The following is an 18,428-nucleotide window of genomic DNA, read 5'->3' as shown; positions in this document are numbered from 1 at the left end:
GTCGAAAAGACTATCCTTCCTCCATTGAATTGCTTTTGCACCTTTGTCAAAAACCAGTTGGACGAATTTATGTGAGCCTATCTCCAGGCTCTCTATTCCATACCATTTATCTATATGTCTATCCTTTCACCAATACAAAAAGTTTTGATTACTGTAGCTTTATAATAAGCCTTGAAATTGTATAAAGAGATTTATATGTTGACCTTCTATCCTGCAACCTTGCAAAACTCACTTATTAGTTTGGGGAGTTGTTTTTGCATATTCCTTGAGATTTTCTGTGGAGACAATTATGTTCTGCAAATTGAGACATTTTCTTCCCAATCTTTATGCAATTTGTTTCTTTTTATTATCTTATTGTACTGAACTAGGACTTCTAGTACTATGTTGAATACAAGTGGGGAGAGTGGATATCCTTGCCTTGTTCCCAGTCTTAGGGGGAAAGTGTCCAGGTTTTCACCAGTAAGTATGATGTTACCTGTAGGTCTTCTGCAGATGTTCTTTAATAAATTGAGGAAATTCCCCCATTTTCTGAGAGTTTTCTGAGAGTTTTTGTCATGAATTCTGTCAGATGCTTGTTCTGCATCAACTGATAAATCATGTGATTTTTCTTCTTTTGTCTGTTAATGTACTGTATTGCATTAATTGGTTTTCAAATATTGAACAAGCCTTGCATCTTGAGACACATGGTGTATAATTCTTTTTATGTATTTGTGGATTCTATTTGCTAATATTTTTCTAAGGATTTTTGTGTCTATATTCATGAGGCATATTGGCATATAGCCTTCTTTCTTTAACTTTTTCTGGTTTTGGAAGTATCAGAGTAATACTGGCTTTGTGGAATCAATTGAGAAGTGTTTGATTTGGACTTATGACAACAATTTTGTGCAATCTTTTATTTATTTATTTGTTTGTTTGTTTAGCGATGGAGTCTTCCTATGTTGCTCAGGCTGGTCTCAAACTCCTGAGCTCAAGGGATCCTCCTGCCTCATCCTCCCACAGGGCTGGGATTACAGGTGTGAATCACCATACCTGACCAATTTTGGGCAATTTTAAATACAACAATAATGGATATGATGAAAGACTATCATTGATAATGATAAAGTCAAATTTCATATTCCAGATGAAAATTAGATGATTTTAACTCTTAGAGAAGTCCTTCATGGATGCCTATCTAGGCAAAAGAGTGTTCCCCTATCTGAACTTGTGCCATGGCACTCCAGGCCTTTAATTCACATACTTCTTCGATTTATTAAATCAAGAGGTGGGTGGGAGGTGGGAGATATAGGAAGGTGCAGTCCTTTCCCTCATTATTGGCTTTCACACACATGTGAAACTGTTTCCCATGCCTGTCTGTGATCCAGAATTTTCTTTTCAAATTTTCTTTTCATAGCGAATAAGTTAGATGCATAGCCACTTTGACTCATCATGATGTAATTGAGATAGAAACTCTTCTGTAATAGTGGGCATTTATTTTCACAAGTTTGTAGTTAGAAGATTTACAGAAGTTAATGAACTGTGAAACAAAGTCTATTTTAAATAAAAAATAAATGGGGAAGCCACAAAGGGAATTCAGGTGCCAAAAATTACTTGCTATTCAAATTCTCTCCTCTTCCCAGGCTAGAGTGCAGAGAAACTGGGATGGGTTTCCATGAAGGAACAATTTCAATTTCTCCGGCAGGGAGAACAGTGTACCCTAAAAGATACAAGAATAATTACTCATATCACATCTTTATTTAACCCATCTGGCTAGTTTGGAGATTAATAGTGGGTAATTGTAGAATTAATCAGGTTGTGATTCGAACTGAAGCTGCTATTCCAGATGATGCTGTTTTCCTACAGCAAATCAACACAGGCCCCTGGCACCTGGGATACAACTATCCATCTGCCAAATGTTATTTTTTCCCATTCAGCAGAGAACACTAGAAGCAGCTTACTTTCATCTGGCAGGAACAGAAGTACAACTTTAGGGCTGTATCTATTCTCTGGCTCACTGTCATAATCCACGTTGAATGGAATTTGATTGTTGTGAATGTCGTGCTGGTTTATTACACTGATGACATATGTACTGGACCTGATGATCAAGAGGTAGCGAATACTCTAGATGCTTTATTAAGATACAAGTACACCACAGGGCGGGTGATAAGCCCCATGAAAACTCAAGAGCCTGAACCTCAGCAAAGTTTTTAGATGGTCTGGACCATGTTGGGTATTCAACATGTTGTTGTACCTCATACCACCTACCACTCAGAGGCACAGCATTTGGTGTGGGTGTTTGAATTTTGTAGGCAACATATGCTACACTTAATTGTGCCGCACCAATGCACTCAGCAAGTAATCTGTAGGGTTGCATGTTTTCAGGGAGAGATCCACGGCAAAAAAAGGCTCTGTGACAGGTCCAGGCCACTTGACCCTTATGACTATGTAGATTCAACAGGTACAGAACCTTTGACACATTGGGAGGCTACATGAAGCCTCTGACAAGTCCCAATAAGAGAAACATACAGCAAACCCTTAGAGTTTTGAAGTAAACCATGCCCTCAACCACAAAAGAAGTATTTTCCTTTTGACCAACAGCTTCCAGCTTGCTCCTGGGCTGTGGCAAAGTCTGAATGCTTGACCGTGGGGCACCAAAGAACCATGTAACTTCAGCTGCCCCTGATACATTTGGTGCTACTTGGTCTTCCATTGGAAGTGGAATATTTGAGACCAGACTCAAGCAGGTCTGGAAGGTACAGGAAAGTTGCTTGAGCAGGTGGCTCACATCTCTGTGGCCCCTGCTGCTGCATGATCACCATTCCCTGGACTCACACCTAGAATGTCATAGGGAGTTCCTCATGACCAGGTCTATTGGTCAAGGTTTCAAAAGGAAGCAAATGGTAGACTCAAGGGGTTGAAATGAGGAAAGTATAATTAAGGGATTTTTTTTTAACACAGGTGTGAGCAAGACTTAGATAATTAGCAATGCATAGCGGGGCTCTCAGGGACTGGCAACAGTTGATATGGCCACAGCCACTGCTAAGTGCTCAAGCTGCCCACAGGCAGAGACAAACAATGAGCCCCTAATAACATAGCATTCCCTGGAGGGACCAGCCAGCCACCTGGACTGCCATCTGGAAGGGGCAGCAATTTGTTCTCACTTGAACAGGTATAATTTTGTACATGGATTCGCTTTTTAAAAATTCACATTTCTGCTGGCACTCCCACCCATTGACTTACTGAACCCATTATTCACAGATATTATCTCACACAAGAAAATCATTATAAGCCAGTGTGCGCATGCTGATGGACTCCACTAGTGTTACCATGTTAGCTCATCACCCTGAAGCACCTGGCCTGATAGGATGGTAGGATGGTCGTTTTGTTGAAGATGCTAGCAAACGTCACACAGATGATGCCCACAAAAAGCAGAGGGTGGTGCTTAAGTGGATGGGCTCTTGGCACAGCTCTGGCTTCCTATGGATGATTTTCTAGTTGTGTAGCTCTTGACAAGTGACACTGTCATCCTGTTTTTCATTTTAGTAACCTGCAAAATTGAGATAATAATAAGAGCCCTTTGACAGGGTGTTTGTGTGGATTCAATGAGATAACGCCTGTAAAGTGCTTTAGCACAATCGCTGGCATGGTGTTCGCTTGGCAGTAAGGAAGGTCACAAGTGTTAGGTGCTCATGATTGTTATTTTTATTTAGCGTGGTCAGCACACTAGTTGGCACAATCAACTTTAGATCCATCTTTTAAAACCTTAGAGTCAAAGAGACTGCAAACAGCACTTTTGAGTTTGGGTCATTTGGGTTCATTAAGACATTTAGACCATTTAGCCAGCAAAGCTTATCACTCAATACAACGATGTTTGGGGGAGGGACATAGAAAACACAGTACTCTGCAAACAATTAAGTGGAATAGGGAAGTCAAAGAGGAGTCGTGCTTTTGTTTCTCCGTGAACTATGCACATGGCAGTTGTGGGTGGTACGTCGGTTTCGGCTCCAGGGTCCCTGAGGCCCAGGGACCATCCCGTTTGGCTTGGCTGATTGGGGATGGGGCCTGAGGGCAACAGGTTCCAGGCTGTGCTCCCATTAGGTCGCAGGGCTCCTTCCGAGCGCTTTTTCGTGACCCTGGGTGAGAGTGGCAGGCGCCCTGCTGCATAGGCTCCCCTGGGCACAGCCGCTGGCGGCGCTGCACTTGCTCGAAGGGGCTTCCCAGGCTTCGCTGCCTGCTTTTCTCGCCGTCTTGGGTGGCGGGCGGCGTCGGTTCCCTCCCCGGGGGCCGCAGCGGCCGGAGGCGGGGGTCGCAGCGGCCGCTCGGGGCGGCGCTGGGCGGGCGGGCGCTGGGCCCGCCCCGCCGGCATCCTTGGCTCGACTTCCTTCTGCCGCGGGCGGCTGGCCCAGCTGGAGGAAGCGGCGGCGGCGGCCACGATGAGTGCGGGCGACGCAGTGTGCACCGGCTGGCTCGTTAAGTCGCCCCCCGAGAGGAAGCTACAGCGCTACGTGAGTAGGGGCGCCGCCACCCGCCCGGCCTTCGCTTCCCGTGGCACCCGCCCGCGGGGCGGCAGCGGGGAAGCCGCGGGGCTCTGGGCGCGCCAGGCGCAGCCGCTCCCAGCGCCGGGACTGCGGGCGAGGCCGATGGACAGAAAGCGAAATCGCACGTCGAGCCAGCGTCGCCGCTGTGCTAGGCAGCGGGCCAGAGACCAGGTGGCGCCTGCCCGCGGGTCTCAGGGACTCCAGACCGCCGCTGACTCTAGCGGAGGGAGGCGGGTTGGGGCTGAAACCTCAGGCACCAGTCTCCGTGCAGGAGCGGCCAGGGTGACATCTCGAAAGCGTGCCCCTTTCTTTGGCGGGGGGTGGCTCTGACACCCATTGCCCTGCGAGGGGGACGCGGCAGGGCATAGGGAGACTGACAGCCGGAGGGGAGTTGCCTGCATTCCCCCAGGACCGTAAGGAGTGCGGAGTGCTGCTCTTGTAGCTGTCATCGGACACTGCTGTCTGGAACCCTACACAGTGTAACTCGTTTCTCATCGTGTAACCCGTTTCAGCTTCTTCTTAATGCTGACACTGCGCTTTTATAGTGCCAGCAGGACAATTGACTTTTACTAGTATGAAATTAGGAATACTTGGAAGAGCATATCTTCCAACATATTCCATTACTGTTTTAAGATGTGCTATCGACACCTCAAAAGTTCGTTATCTCCATCAGCGTCCTCACGATAAGGTTTTAAAAACATTCTGCTTAAAGACCTGATTGCTACTCAGTATTTTTCAGCCATTAGGAAGAACCACTTCAGTCCCCAGGGAGTTGCATATAAATAGATATTAGGCCTTCTTGCTTTTTTTAGGCTGGGAGTAGCTGGATGGAATCATCTTGTTCTTAATTCCTAATTTCTCTGCAACTTCACTGCACGGTGGTAGGAACAAACTCGCCCATGTCTGCGCTCATCCAAAGCAGCCCACCCCAAATGTGGTTCAGCCTTGTGCTCTTGTCTATACAATGCTCTCAAACTGCTGTCCTCTTTTGGCCAAATTTCACAACTGTTTTTGTTCCCACATAAATGAGGCACATATTGTGTGGAAGTTCAAGAGATGGGATTATAAAACGACTTTAATAATGTATGAATACTTCCAGAATATGTGGCAGGAGATTTTCCTGAACATAGAGTTGCTCAAACCTTCTTTCCCCATTCACCCCAGGCTAGACAGTGTTTGTTTCTCTCTTAAGGGTCTTTGAAAAGATTTTTGTTGTTTGTTCTGCAGAACAGAATTTTAGAGGAAGGTTGTTCTATTTAGCATGTGAATATCAGGGGTGTATAAATACTGAGATTTCTCTAAGTGCCAGTGTGTCCCTGCATCATTTGCTTTTGAGTCCAGGAGTCCATAAGCACAGGGTCCAATATCTCTTGGCCTCTGCATTATCCAGCTGCTTCCTTAACTGTGAAGCTACTCAAAGGAGGCAAGAGAAGAAAACCTGCTCCCATCACCTGCATGAGCGGGTGAGGCTTTTGTCACACAGCAGTGCTTGAAATGTTGGCTCAAGATGGGTTTCCTTGTTGTCCTTTGGAATGACAGACATTTTACAGGTTCACTATACAGTTTTAGTAGATGATACAGAAAGATGGTGGACCTGGAGGGCAAAGATTATAGAGTATTTTATTCCCCAGTCTTTTTTTGTATCTTAAACAGACTGGCTTAGGGAAGTTTATTAGTATTTCATCAACTTTGGAAAGGCGTGGGTGTGTGTGCCTATTATCACATGTGGTTCATTCCTGTAGGGGATGTGGCAGGAGTGGACACCGTGCAACTTAGAGATATGTGGGGCATGTGATGATGGGGCAGGGACCAGACTTAAGACACAAGAGTACCTAGGTGTCATCTTACCAACACTCCAAGACATAAACCTTGATGGTTGGGAACTCTCTCTAAGAAAGATCATAGATAGTCAATGCTTTTTTTGCTGACTGGCATCTGTCCCTGGAACACACCACAGAAAGAATTCTTTTTCCTTTCATAGCTAAATTTTGCAGGAATCCTTTTTACCACTAGATGGTGATCATGTGTCACTTCGACGGGGCCTGGACAGGGCTGTTGCAGCTGCTTAAATTCAATTCCTGTCACTCCCTCCTGTTAACGGAGCGCTAACTCCGAACTAGGCCCTGTGTTACAGGCTGGGAAGACAGAAAAAAAAGACTTGATTACAGTTTATAGTTTAACATTTATAATAATAACATAGCAAAACTAGTTATTGGCACAACCAGGACAATAACTCAGTTCTTCGTGCTGTCAGGCCAGCAAGCAGCACTCCATCAATGTTTGCTATTACAAATGGAAGCTCAGGCAGTTTTTAGGCAAACCTTTCAGTCCAAAGTAGGCTTGTACTTCATCCACTTGAATCCATCAGTGAAGACAATCAGAAAGTTATTTTTTATCATTGGTCTTTTAAAAGATAATTATTTTCATTTGTATGTTTTGTTTCACAATAAATATATTCTTATGTTAATAAATAGAATGAAACATGAAGACCCCCTTTATATTTCCCCTACCCCCTACTTTCCCTTTGCTCTCCTCCTTATTCCATACTCCCCAACCCAGGGATAACAACTGTTAGCCGTTTAGTGAGTACCATTCTACAAAATTTTTCAGAAAATATATAATTTTCTTTTTGCACAACTGGGATCATATTATACTATCTGTCCTGCAATTTGCTTTGTTCACAAAAATTCTGGACACCTTTCCAGGTTAGTACATATAGATTTACTTCGTTCTTTAAAGCATTGTCAAATATTCCTTGTAATACATATAATATAACAATTTCTCTATTGGTGAACATTTGGCTTGCATCTATTTTATCAATTTTAAAGAATCCTATAATAACAGTGATAATAAAGCTATAATAGTTCACTTTTATTGAGTGTTTATATGTGCCTGGCACTACACTAAGAACTTGTATTAACTCATTTAGTTTTCAAAACAATGACAAGAGCCAGGCACTGTTTTTGTCCCTGGATATAGGTTCTTTGTTGCATATTTAATTTGCAAATATTTTCTAGCAGCCCATAGTTTTTGTCTTTTCATTCTCTTTTGAAGAACTAAAATTTAAAAATTTTAATGAAATCCCCAATACAATTTTTATTTTATGAATCATGGATTTAATGTCAAATCTAACAACTCTTCATCTAGCCTAAGATCCTGAAGATTTTCTTCTGTTTTTTCTATAAGTTTTGTTTTGTTTTTTTTTTCCTTTTCGAGACAGGGTCTCACTTTGTCACCCAGGCTGGAGTGCAGTGGCATGGTCATGGCTCACTGCAGCCTTGACTTCTCGGGCTCAAGTGATCCTCCCACTTCAGTCTCCTGAGCAGCTGGTACTATAGCTGCTCCCCACCACACACTGCTAATTGTTGTATTTTTTGTAGAGAGGACAGGATTTCTCCATGTTGCCCACAGGCTGGTCTCCAACTCTTGGCCTCAAGCGATCCTTCCACCTTGGCCTTCTAAAGTGCTGGGATTATAGGTGTGAGCCAATGCACCTGGTCTCTGAAAGTTTTATATATTTACATTTTATATTTAGATCTATGATCCATTTTGAGTAAATTTTATAAAAGCTGTGAGGTTTATATCCTGGTTTCTTTCCTTGCATACCAATTTCATTTGTTCCAGTACTATTTATTGAGTAGACTTCCTTTATTCCATTATTTACTTTTGAAACATCATCAAAAATCAATTTACCTGAAGGGCACAGTGGCTCACTCCTATAATCCCAGCACTTTGGGAGTCTGAGGCTGGAGGATCACCTAAGGTCAGGAATTCGAGACCAGCCTGGCCAACACGCTGAAACTCTGTATCTACTAAAAATACAAAAAAATTTGTATTTTTACAAATTTGTGGTGGGCGCCTGTAATCCCAGCTACTTGGGAGGCTGAGGCAGGAGAATTGCTTGAACCCGGGAGGTGGAGGTTGCAGTGAGCTGAGATGACACCATTGCACTCCAGCCTGGGCGACAAGAGCAAAACTGTCTCAAAAAAAAAAAAAATCCATTTACCATATCCATGTAGATCTATTTCTGGATTCTCTAGTCTGTTCCATTGATCTATTTGTTCTATGCCAACAACATGCTGTTTAATGACTAATGACTGTAGCTTTACAGTAATTCTTGAAATCAGGTTATTTTAGCGCTCAGACTTTTTCTTTCTCAGAGTTGTTTTGGCTATTTTAGGTCCCTTGTTTTTCTATAACAATTTTAGAATTGGTTTGTCAATTGATTTCACTGGCCTCATATCCCATAGCCTTGCTAAACTCACTTATTAGTTCTAATGGCCTTATCTGTAGTTGCAACCTGCAATACTATAAATGTTGCATAGAAATGACGAGAGCAGACATCCTTGACTTTTTCTTGATTTTAGAGGGAAAGCATTCCATTTTTCACCTTTTAAGTATGTTAGCTGTAGGCTTTTTGTAGGCACCTTTTACCAAATTGAGGAAGTTCCCCCATATTGCTAGTTTCCTGAGGCTTCTTCTCATGAGTGGGATTTTGTTGCATTTCCTGCATCTATAAAAATGATGATATGTTTTTTATTTTTTAGTCTGTTACTATGGTGAATTATGCTGCTTGATTTTGAATGTTGAACCAACCTTAAACTTCTGGAATAAACTTCAGTTGGTTGTAACATATTATTCTTTTCATATGTTTCTGGATTTGCTTTGCTGATAGTTTTGCTGAAGATATTTGTGTCTCTGTCCATGGGGGATATTGGTCTGCAGTTTTCCTTTTTTATACTATCTTTGGTTTTGATATTAGCATAATGCTGGCATCATAAAATGAAATCAGAAGTTCTCCCTCTTCTTGTATTTTCTGAAAGATGTTGTGTAGAATTGGTATTCCTTCCTCCTTAAATGTTTGGTAGAACTCACCATTGAAAACATCTGGGCCTATACTTTTCTTTTTGGGAAGGCTATCAACTACAAATTTTCTTTCTTGTCTTTTTTTTTTTTTTTTTTTTTTTTTTTTTTTTTTTTTGAGATGGAGTTTCACTCTTGTCACCCAGGCTGGAGTGCAGTGGAACGATCTTGGCTCGCTGCAACCTCCACCTCCTGGGTTCAAGAGATTCTCCAGCTTCAGCCTGCTGGGTAGCTGGGATGACAGGTGCCCGCCACCACGCCTAGCTAATTTTTTTATTTTTGGTAGAGACAGGGTTTCGCCATGTTGGCCAGGCTGGTCTCGAACTCCTGACCTCAGGTGATCCACCCGCCTCGGCCTCCCAAAGTGCTAGGATTACAGGCATGAGCCACTGTGCCCGGCCAAATTTTATTTCTTTAATAGATATAGGGCTATTTGGGTTATCCATATCTTCTTGAATGAGTGTCATTAGTGTCTTTCAAGGCTTTTCTCTATTTCGTTAATTTATCCTCTTATCTTTATTATTTTCCTCCTTTTGATTGCATTGGGTTTAATTTAATCACTTCTTTATCTAGTTCCTTAGGGAGGAAACTTAAATTACTGATTTGAGACCTTTCTTATTTTCTAATATAAGCATTTAATGCTACAATCTTCCTTGTTTTTCTGAGACTGAGTCTTACGTTGTCTCCCAGGCTGGAGTGCAGTGACACAACCTTAGCTCACTGCAACCTCTGCCTCTTGGGTTCAAGCAATTCTCCTGCCTCAGCCTCCCGAGTAGGTGGGATTACAGGCACCTGCCACCATGCCTGGTTAATTTTTGTATTTTTAGTAGAGACAGGTTTCACCATATTGGCCAGGCTGGTCTTGAACTCCTGACCTCAAGGGATCCAGCCCACCTTGGCCTCCCAAAGTGCTGGGATTACAGGCATGAGCCCCACCACGCCCGGCCCAACCTTTTTCCTTTATAAATTACCCAGTCTTGGGTATGTCTTCATGGCAGTGTGAGAACGGACTAGTACACCACATATGTTAGTCTGTTTTTACACTGCTAATACAGACATACCAGAGACTGGGCAATTTACAAAAGAAAGAGGTTTAATGGACTCAAAGTTCCATGTGGCGGGGGAGGCTTCACAATCATGGCGGAAGGTGAAAGGCAAGTCTCACATGGCAGCAGACAAGAGAAAGAATTTGTGCAGGGAAACTCCCCTTTATAAAACCATCAGATCTTGTGAGACTTATTTGCTATCATGAGAATAGCATGGGAAAGGCCCACCCCCATGATTCAGTTATCTCCCACTGGGTCCCTCCCACAACACGTGGGAATTATGGGAGCTACAATTCAAGATGAGGTTTGCGTGGAGACACAGCCAAACCATATCTCTGTGGATGCATTCTCTAGTAGGCAGAGGCCAGGGATGCTGCTAAATATTCTACAATGCACAGGACAGTCCTCCACCACCATGAATTTGGCCCAAATGGGTCCAAGTGGTGCCAAGAGGGGGGATATTCTGTTCCAGATTGAACAGTGAATTCCTTCAGCTTAAATGAGAATCCTGTTTATAGATATCCACTTTAATTATAGGAGACTGTTTCCTGTTATGGTGAAGAGGAATGCCAGGGACCTGGGTTGGCTATACAGGTAGCTTGTTTTCTGGGTCGTGGGCTACCTCAGCAACTGGAAGTCTCTGTACTTAGGATTACCACTAAGGGAGGGATCTCCTCCATGAGCCCTATATACTGTGGGAAGGGATTGTCATCCCTCTTTGGAAGTCAGATCACTTGGGTGCCTTGTGACCTCCACTCTCTGACAGGCTTAATAAAATGAAGATTTTGTGTTTTGTCCAGCTTTTCTCGTCATAGTGGGAAGGATGTTCTTTGCATCTTTTTACATTCCTAGAAGTGGAGACCCCTTATATTTCTTCTCTGAGACAAGTTTCTTGATTTTCCTTCCAGATATATTCCATGCATATACAAGCACATATACTTCCCCATTTTTTGCACAAATGGTAGTACACTATACTCACTATTTTGTAACCTCCTTTCTTATTAATGTATTTTGGAGATTGGTCTGTATCAGTCCATAACAGCTTCATAATATTTCACTATGTGGAGATACTATGATAGAACTTCTCTTGTTTCCAGTCTCATGCTGCTGTAAACAATACTGCGGTGAATATCTTCGTACATTGGTCTTTGTGGTTATGTGCAATTATGCTTGTAAAAAAAACTGTTAGAAGTTGAATTGCTGAGTCGAAGTGCATGTAAATGTATAATGCCAATTTTTACTCTCAGCAACAGAGTATGAAAGTGCTTGTCCTCCTGCACCCACTCAAATATAGTGTACTATTAAATGTTTTTATCTTTGAAAAATCAATAGATGATAAATGGCATCTTGTTTTAATTAAATTTCTTTCTGAGTGAGGTTGAACATCTCTTCAAGTATAAAAGCTATTTATATTTCTGTTTCTAGAAAATTATCTTAAATGTAACCTAAATCTTAAATCTTTCTTTGGGTCTGTTTTGGGGCAGTTCTGTTGATCTTCCTGTCAATTCTTCTACTTTTGCCTTAGTTTTAAAAATTGCTATCGAATAGGCAATGCAGTCATGTTTCAAAAATTAAAAAATATATTTTAAATGTTTAATGAAAACTCCTTCCACCTCTGCCTTCCTCCACCCTATTTTTACCCTTACCCCTCAAATAACAATTTTTTAAATTTTTTTCTTTAATCTTTTCAGTATTTCTTCATATGAACACAAGGAAATACATATACAACTTCTTATTCCTCCTTTTCTAACACAAAAGATACAGAATGTTCTGTACATTACTCCGTTCATTAAAAAATTTATCCTAGAATTGTCTCCATGTCAGTGGCCAGAGTTCAGTTCATCTTTTTTTCTTTTATTGATACTATATATATATATGTATGTGTGTGTGTGTGTGTGTATATATATATATATATATATATATATATATATATATATGAAGATGGAGTTTCACTCTTGTTGCCCAGGTTGGAGTGCAATGGCACGATCTCGGCTCACCGCAACTCCGCCTCCTGAGTTCAAGCAATTCTCCTGCCTCAGTCTCCCAAGTAGCTGGGATTAAAGGCATGCGCCACCATGCCCGGCTAATTTTGTATTTTTAGTAGAGACAGGGTTTCTCCATGTTGGTCAGGCTGGTTTCAAACTCCTGACCTCAGGCGATCCATCTGCCTCAGCCTCCCAAAGTGCTGGGATTACAGGCGTGAGTCACTGCGCCCGGCCATATTTTGTATATTTATGGTGTACGTATGTTTGCTACATGCATAGAATGTATAATGATCAAGTCATGCTGTTTGGGGTATTCATCACCTTAAGTATTTATCATTTATATGTGCTAAGTATAATCACCCTACTCTGCTATTACACATTAAAACTTCTTCCTTCTATGTAACTGTACATTTGTACCCATTAACTAACCTCTCTTCATTCACCCCCTCCCCTTCCCAGTCTGTGGTATCTATTGTTCTATTCTCTGCGTCCATGGCATCAAGTTTTTTATTCCCCACATATGATTGAGACCATGTGAAATTTGTCTTTTTGTGCCTGGCTCATTTCACTTAATATAATAACCTCCAGTTCCATCTGTGTTGCTGTGAATGACAGGATTTCATTCTTTTTTATGGCTGAATTGTATTCCACTGTGTGTAGGTACCACATTTTCTTCTTCCATTCATCCATTAATGGACACTTACGTTAATTCGGTAGCTTGGCTATTGTGAATAGTGCTGCAATACACATGGATGACATGAGTATACTTTAAGTATGGTATAAATATGTAAAAACAGCTTCTGTTAATGAGTTTCAGGGCATGGTACTGAGAAGCTTTGTTTTTTAAAATCATATATCTTTAATAAAAACTTTAATTTTTGACACTGGGCTCCCACTCCCCACTCCCCTAAAACCTTATCTTCAGTGAGCATGTCATTTCAGGTAACTAGATGATGATTTAATTAGGCAGATAAAAAGTACTGTTGTGGGATCTGCAGAAACAGTCTTGAGGTTAAACTGTCAGGAAAGACGATCAGAATCTGTACCTTCATAGTAAGGGAGATCGGAAAAGAAAGGATCCGTCATTTCTTGCTTCTGTAACTGGAGTTGGTCTCTTCTGTCCCAGTAACTTATAAGGTTGGGAATTCCCCAAATATAGAAAAAGGTGCAGATGCTGGGTGGCCAAAACAACTGACAATGTTACTCCAGATTGCCACTTAGATTCTGGAAGTCAGGTTGATTGGGATGGTATTTGAAGATGTCCTTTTTAAAAAAAATCTTCTTTCCTATGCAAGGCGACTTAGTCCAGGGTATTAATGTGAATGCAGCAGAAGGGAAAATATGAGAATATTTTAGAGAAATAATCAATGGGAAATGTTGATTGCTTAATTATAAGGTATGTGAGAGAGGGCATAATTAAAGATTTTGAACTTGGCAGGAGTAGGGATGTGGAGAAGGGTGATTAGCCCAAGATGAATTACAGCAACTCCAATGCTGGCCACATTTTTGCCAGTCATTTGTTATCTGGACACTTCCAATGACAGGAAACCGGTTACATAATATGCTACCCAAATAATCGTGTGATAGTTCTGACTGCGAGAAATTGGTCCTGGTGTTACCTCATTAGAATATACAGAACACCTCTAATTCTTTTTCAATTTCAGAGCCCTGCAAATATCCAACCTAAATGTTGCTGGTTTACTCAGTCATTCCTTAGGATAGAACAGAGTTCTGAGTTCCCTCACTGTCCTGTATATTTCCTCTGAACTGGTACCAGAACTAAATAAACTCCTCCAGGACCATCATTGCTCATCTGGACATCGTGCTTCTGAGAAGGCAGCTGGAGATTCCATTAGCTTTGTTCTGGCAGCCACGCCACACCGTTGACTCACACTGAGCTTCCTGTCAAACGGACTTAGTTTTCCTCTGTGTTTCAGCTAAGCTATCTTTTCTCCAGTCTGTTCTTGTGCTATTGGTGTTTTGCTTAAGCCCAGGAACAGGACCTACATTATTACTGTTGAATTTCATCTTTAATTTATTCATTTTTGTAATTGATTCTTTTTTATTTTTTTTGAAACAGGATCTCACTCTGTTGCCCAGGCTGGAGTGCAGTGGCGCAATCTCGGCTCACTGCAACCTCCCCATCCCAGGTTCAAGCAATTCTCCTGCCTCAGCCTCCTGAGAAGCTGGGATTACAGGCACCTGCCACCACGCCCAGCTAATTTTTGTATTTTTAGTAGAGACGGGGCTTCACTGTGTTGCCCAGGCTCAAACTCCTGACCTCAGGTGATCCTCCTGCCTTGGCCTCCCAAAGTGCTGGGATTACACTGTGCCTGGCCTGTAATTGATTTTTTACACCACATCTTTTTGGACACTGACTATGTCATACAGACACTGTGAGCAAGAGCATGGGAGAAAAAATCCAGTTTGGGGGCAAGTCAGTAAGACTGGTACATTCATGCTGGCACATACCAAGTTTGAAGTATCCGTGGGTAAATTTGTCTAGAGCCAAGGGGAGGGACCTGGGCTCCAGATGGAGTTTTGGTGGTTACTGGGGTATAGGAAGTAGTTAAAGTTATGGGGGTGGATGAGACTATCCAAGGAGGGTGTGATGAGTAAGAAGGAAAAGGACCTAGGGCAGAATTTTGGGAGATACCACAGTTAGAGAGTAAGAGGAAAAGTGTCAGCAGAACTGAGAAGAGATAAGAGGAGAGACCATTAGAAGCGATGGATAACCCTAAATACCTTGCAGTGGTAATGCCAGTCACCCGTCTTTCCTCCTAGGGCTCTGACTGATAGGGCACAGAGAAGGAATGGACAAGGGGCACAAGATAAGGAAGATGGATGCAAAACAGCTGTTTTATCACTAAAAAAGCTGAATTGGAGAAAGCTACTTGAGCGTGAAGTCTAAGTGGGGCTTCCGAGTCTTTCTAGTGAAGCAGATTCCCAATACTAATGGTTTAGGAAGAAATGGGTAGCAAGGACAGCAAGAAGTATGGCAGTGGAAGAGAAAGGAGATGAGATGGTAGTTAAAAGTGAAAGAAGCAAATGGGAGGAAAGTATTTATTCATTTGCAGTATCAGCCAGAAAACCAGTGACCCAGGCTACCAGACCCAGGCCTAATAAAGAAAGAAATACAACCAAGTGGTGAGATGGACTCAAAGTCAACAATTTTCCAAAGGGCTGACTACATCTTTAGGGCCTGAAGTGTGTGTTTTAGATGAGTTCTGCCAATAGGTATTTGTGAGATTGAGGATAAAGTGTACTGGTTAGAAGTCTTAATAGGAAAAAACCCCTGGACTGTTTCCTCCACAGGCCAAATGCTTTGGGACAAGCTCTCTAAATGGCAGAGAGGTCACTCAGGTCCAACCCTGGCTTATTCTCCCTGCCCCTGCATTTGATGAATACCTTAAACCTTTGTCATGAATCTGATATAAGACTTTAAGATCTTTCAGGAGAATAACCACTCTTAGCACCAAAATACATACACACCACAGAAAAGCAGAAAGAAAACTTCAACTCTAGCATTTTACTCTTTTTAAATTGGAAGATGGCAGTATGTGGATCCACTTGGCTCTAGATGATAACAGTCAGCACTCAAACATGTTGTTATTTTCTGAGAGAATAATATAATGAACCCTTCCTAGATGGTATTATTGTACTTCCATTAGGAGGAAAATCATATCTGGTTGTTTCCCTTTTTGTGATTGTAGCAGCCACTGATGCTTAATGCTTAATGCTTAAATTGATTAATTCATTAAGGATTACAAATGGTGAGATTCTATTTCTCATTCACTCCTAATCACGTGTTTACTCCACCACTCCATCAAAACTGCTCTTGTCAAGTTTGACCAATATCCTGCGTCATGGGGTTGTTGTGAGGATGTAGTGAGTTATATGTAATGCACTTCATAAGTAGCCAATAAAGGTGACCAATTCATTTTGTATTACTAGTACTGCTAGTACTAGTACCACAGAAAGATATTGGAGGATGTGCTCCTCTACCCCGACTTTGGGGGGCTTTCACTTCCAACAGTGGCAGCTTCTGTTTGAGAGATTGCTCTTGGCCTACCAGAGACCATTTTGCTTGCATGTTAGAGAGCTCAAAGTGTCTGGGAATGGCATACCCCACTCCTTAATCAGGGGAGGGAATGGACAGTGTACAGCCTCTGAAGCAGGAACACACCTGGAATGTTCCAAGAGCAGTGAGCTTGGCTGCAGCCCAGGGAGTAAGGGATGGAGCAGATGAGGTCAGAGTGGTGATACAAGTAGAGGCCTTACTTTAGCCTTTGGCTTTTCGTCTGAGTAAGGGAGGAAGACACCAGAGGGTTCTGAGAACAGAACTGACATGATTTGATGTGAATTGTGACAGGATCACTCTGGCAGCTGCCTGCAAGCTGTAGGGGCCAGGGCGGAAGCAGGGAGACCAGGTTGGGGGCTAGTGCAGTGATACAGGTGAGGTGCGTGGAGAGGGGTATATTCTGAAGATAGAACTGGCAAGATTTTCTGACGGATTGGTTATTCTGTGCAAGAGAAAGAAAGGAGTCAAGAATTCCAGTGTCTTGGCCTGAGCACCTGGAAGGATAGAGTTGCCATGTACTGAGATTTGGAAGCGTGTGGAAGGAACAGATTCAGGGAGCCCCCAACTACCCCCATGGGCTCCATTCTGGAAAGATGTCATGTGAACAGTCTGTATTTAATTGTTTTGAAAATTTGCTTTTGGAATTATAGACTTTACTCTTCATTTCACTCCGACTTGTAAATGGGATAAATGGAATGGAACTCAAATAATCACAGCACTCACAGCACACAAGAGTGCCGAGATTGCCAAAATATAAGCATAGACTGGGGTGGAGGGGCTTATGTGTGTGGTTTGCTTATTCATACCATAATTTATTTTATCTTTTGATAGATGTTTAGTTTCTTCCTGATTTTTAGTCATTATGAAAAATGACATTAAGATACATTGCACATGTTTGAACATTTTTGCCAGTCTTATATGCAAAGATGTCTCATTTAAAATTAGATATGGATATATAGTTTGGGGCCATTTCTGTTTCTTTTTCTGTGAAATACTGATTCATATATTTTGCCCATGTTTTTCTATTAGGTTATTCATATTTATCTTAATGCCTCATAGAAGCTCTTTTCATGCTTTATTTATTCGATACACATTTATTTGTAATTCAACATAAAAGATTAAAAGAAAACATAGGAAAATATTTTGATAATCTTGGAGTGGAGAAGGCTTCCAGATCGCGTAATAGGAGGATGACCCCACTTCAGTCAGGCTGGATGTGCTGAAAGCATGCTGGGAAGCCTTGGCTGGGGTGGCTCCAGATCTGCTGTCTCTGTAGCTAAGGGCAAGCGTTAGAGTGGAAACAGCCATCAAAGTCAGTTTCCTTCCCTTGCAAAGCAGCCCCTCTGTTTACTTGTCTGTCTCCCTCCCTGAGCGCCTTGCTCAGCGCTGTCTCCCCAGGGCCTGCAGTGTACTACATCAAAGTCGGGGTTCCTTCCCTTGTGGGTTGTGCCCAGTGCCTGAAAACACAGTGTCTTCCTGCCAAGTAGAGCCTTGTAAGAACGTCCCACTGACCTGCGAAGTGTGTGGGCAAAAACCTTCCCATCCTCCCTCTTAGGCCCTGGACTTCCCTCTGTTACAACATTAGCATTCTGCACAGTGATTATTTGTTTGACTTACTCATATTTGTAGCCTTTCACTGGAGACTTTCTATCCAAGTAATTCAGCCTATTTTGCCTTCTTTGCACATAAGAATGTCACCATGCTCTAGACCAAGCTAAAGATTTGGCTATTACTTACTAAAAGGCAACAGCAGCAAAATGACAGCTAGGCCCCCAAAGGGGGATGGCTGCTTTTCTGTCCTCTCCTTTTCTTTAGTTATTTCACCACTAAGTCATGACTTCCTGTTAGAGGCTTCCAGTTCTGGCAGTATTTGGTTCCTATTTCACAAGAAGCCAGTCTGTTACATTGTGGCTTTTAGTGCTAACAAAAAATCAGTGGT

The 18,428-nt window shown here is 42.2% G+C and overlaps 1 protein-coding gene across 9 annotated transcripts in view; it reads left to right on the top strand.

Annotated features, from left to right (window-relative positions):
• The first annotated feature begins 4,177 nt into the window (after positions 1-4,177).
• Positions 4,178-18,428, top strand: part of GAB3 (GRB2 associated binding protein 3) — a 71,602-nt gene continuing 57,351 nt past the window's right edge. For 3 of the 9 annotated variants that reach the window (XM_015128501.2, XM_077988912.1, XM_077988914.1), the window contains exon 1: positions 4,276-4,481. In XM_015128501.2, coding sequence (XP_014983987.2) covers positions 4,410-4,481 — 72 coding nt within the window. In that variant the 5' untranslated portion in view covers positions 4,276-4,409. Of the gene's footprint in view, positions 4,482-18,428 lie in introns of all 9 variants that reach the window. The other 6 variants (XM_077988913.1, XM_015128500.2, XM_015128499.2 and 3 more) reach the window with 5 other exon arrangements.

The sequence above is a fragment of the Macaca mulatta genome, chromosome X (assembly GCF_049350105.2).
Source record: "Macaca mulatta isolate MMU2019108-1 chromosome X, T2T-MMU8v2.0, whole genome shotgun sequence".
In the NCBI taxonomy this organism is placed as follows: domain Eukaryota; kingdom Metazoa; phylum Chordata; class Mammalia; order Primates; family Cercopithecidae; genus Macaca; species Macaca mulatta.
The sequence above is the reverse complement of the archived record's forward strand: the minus strand, read 5'-3'. Positions and strand labels throughout refer to the sequence as shown.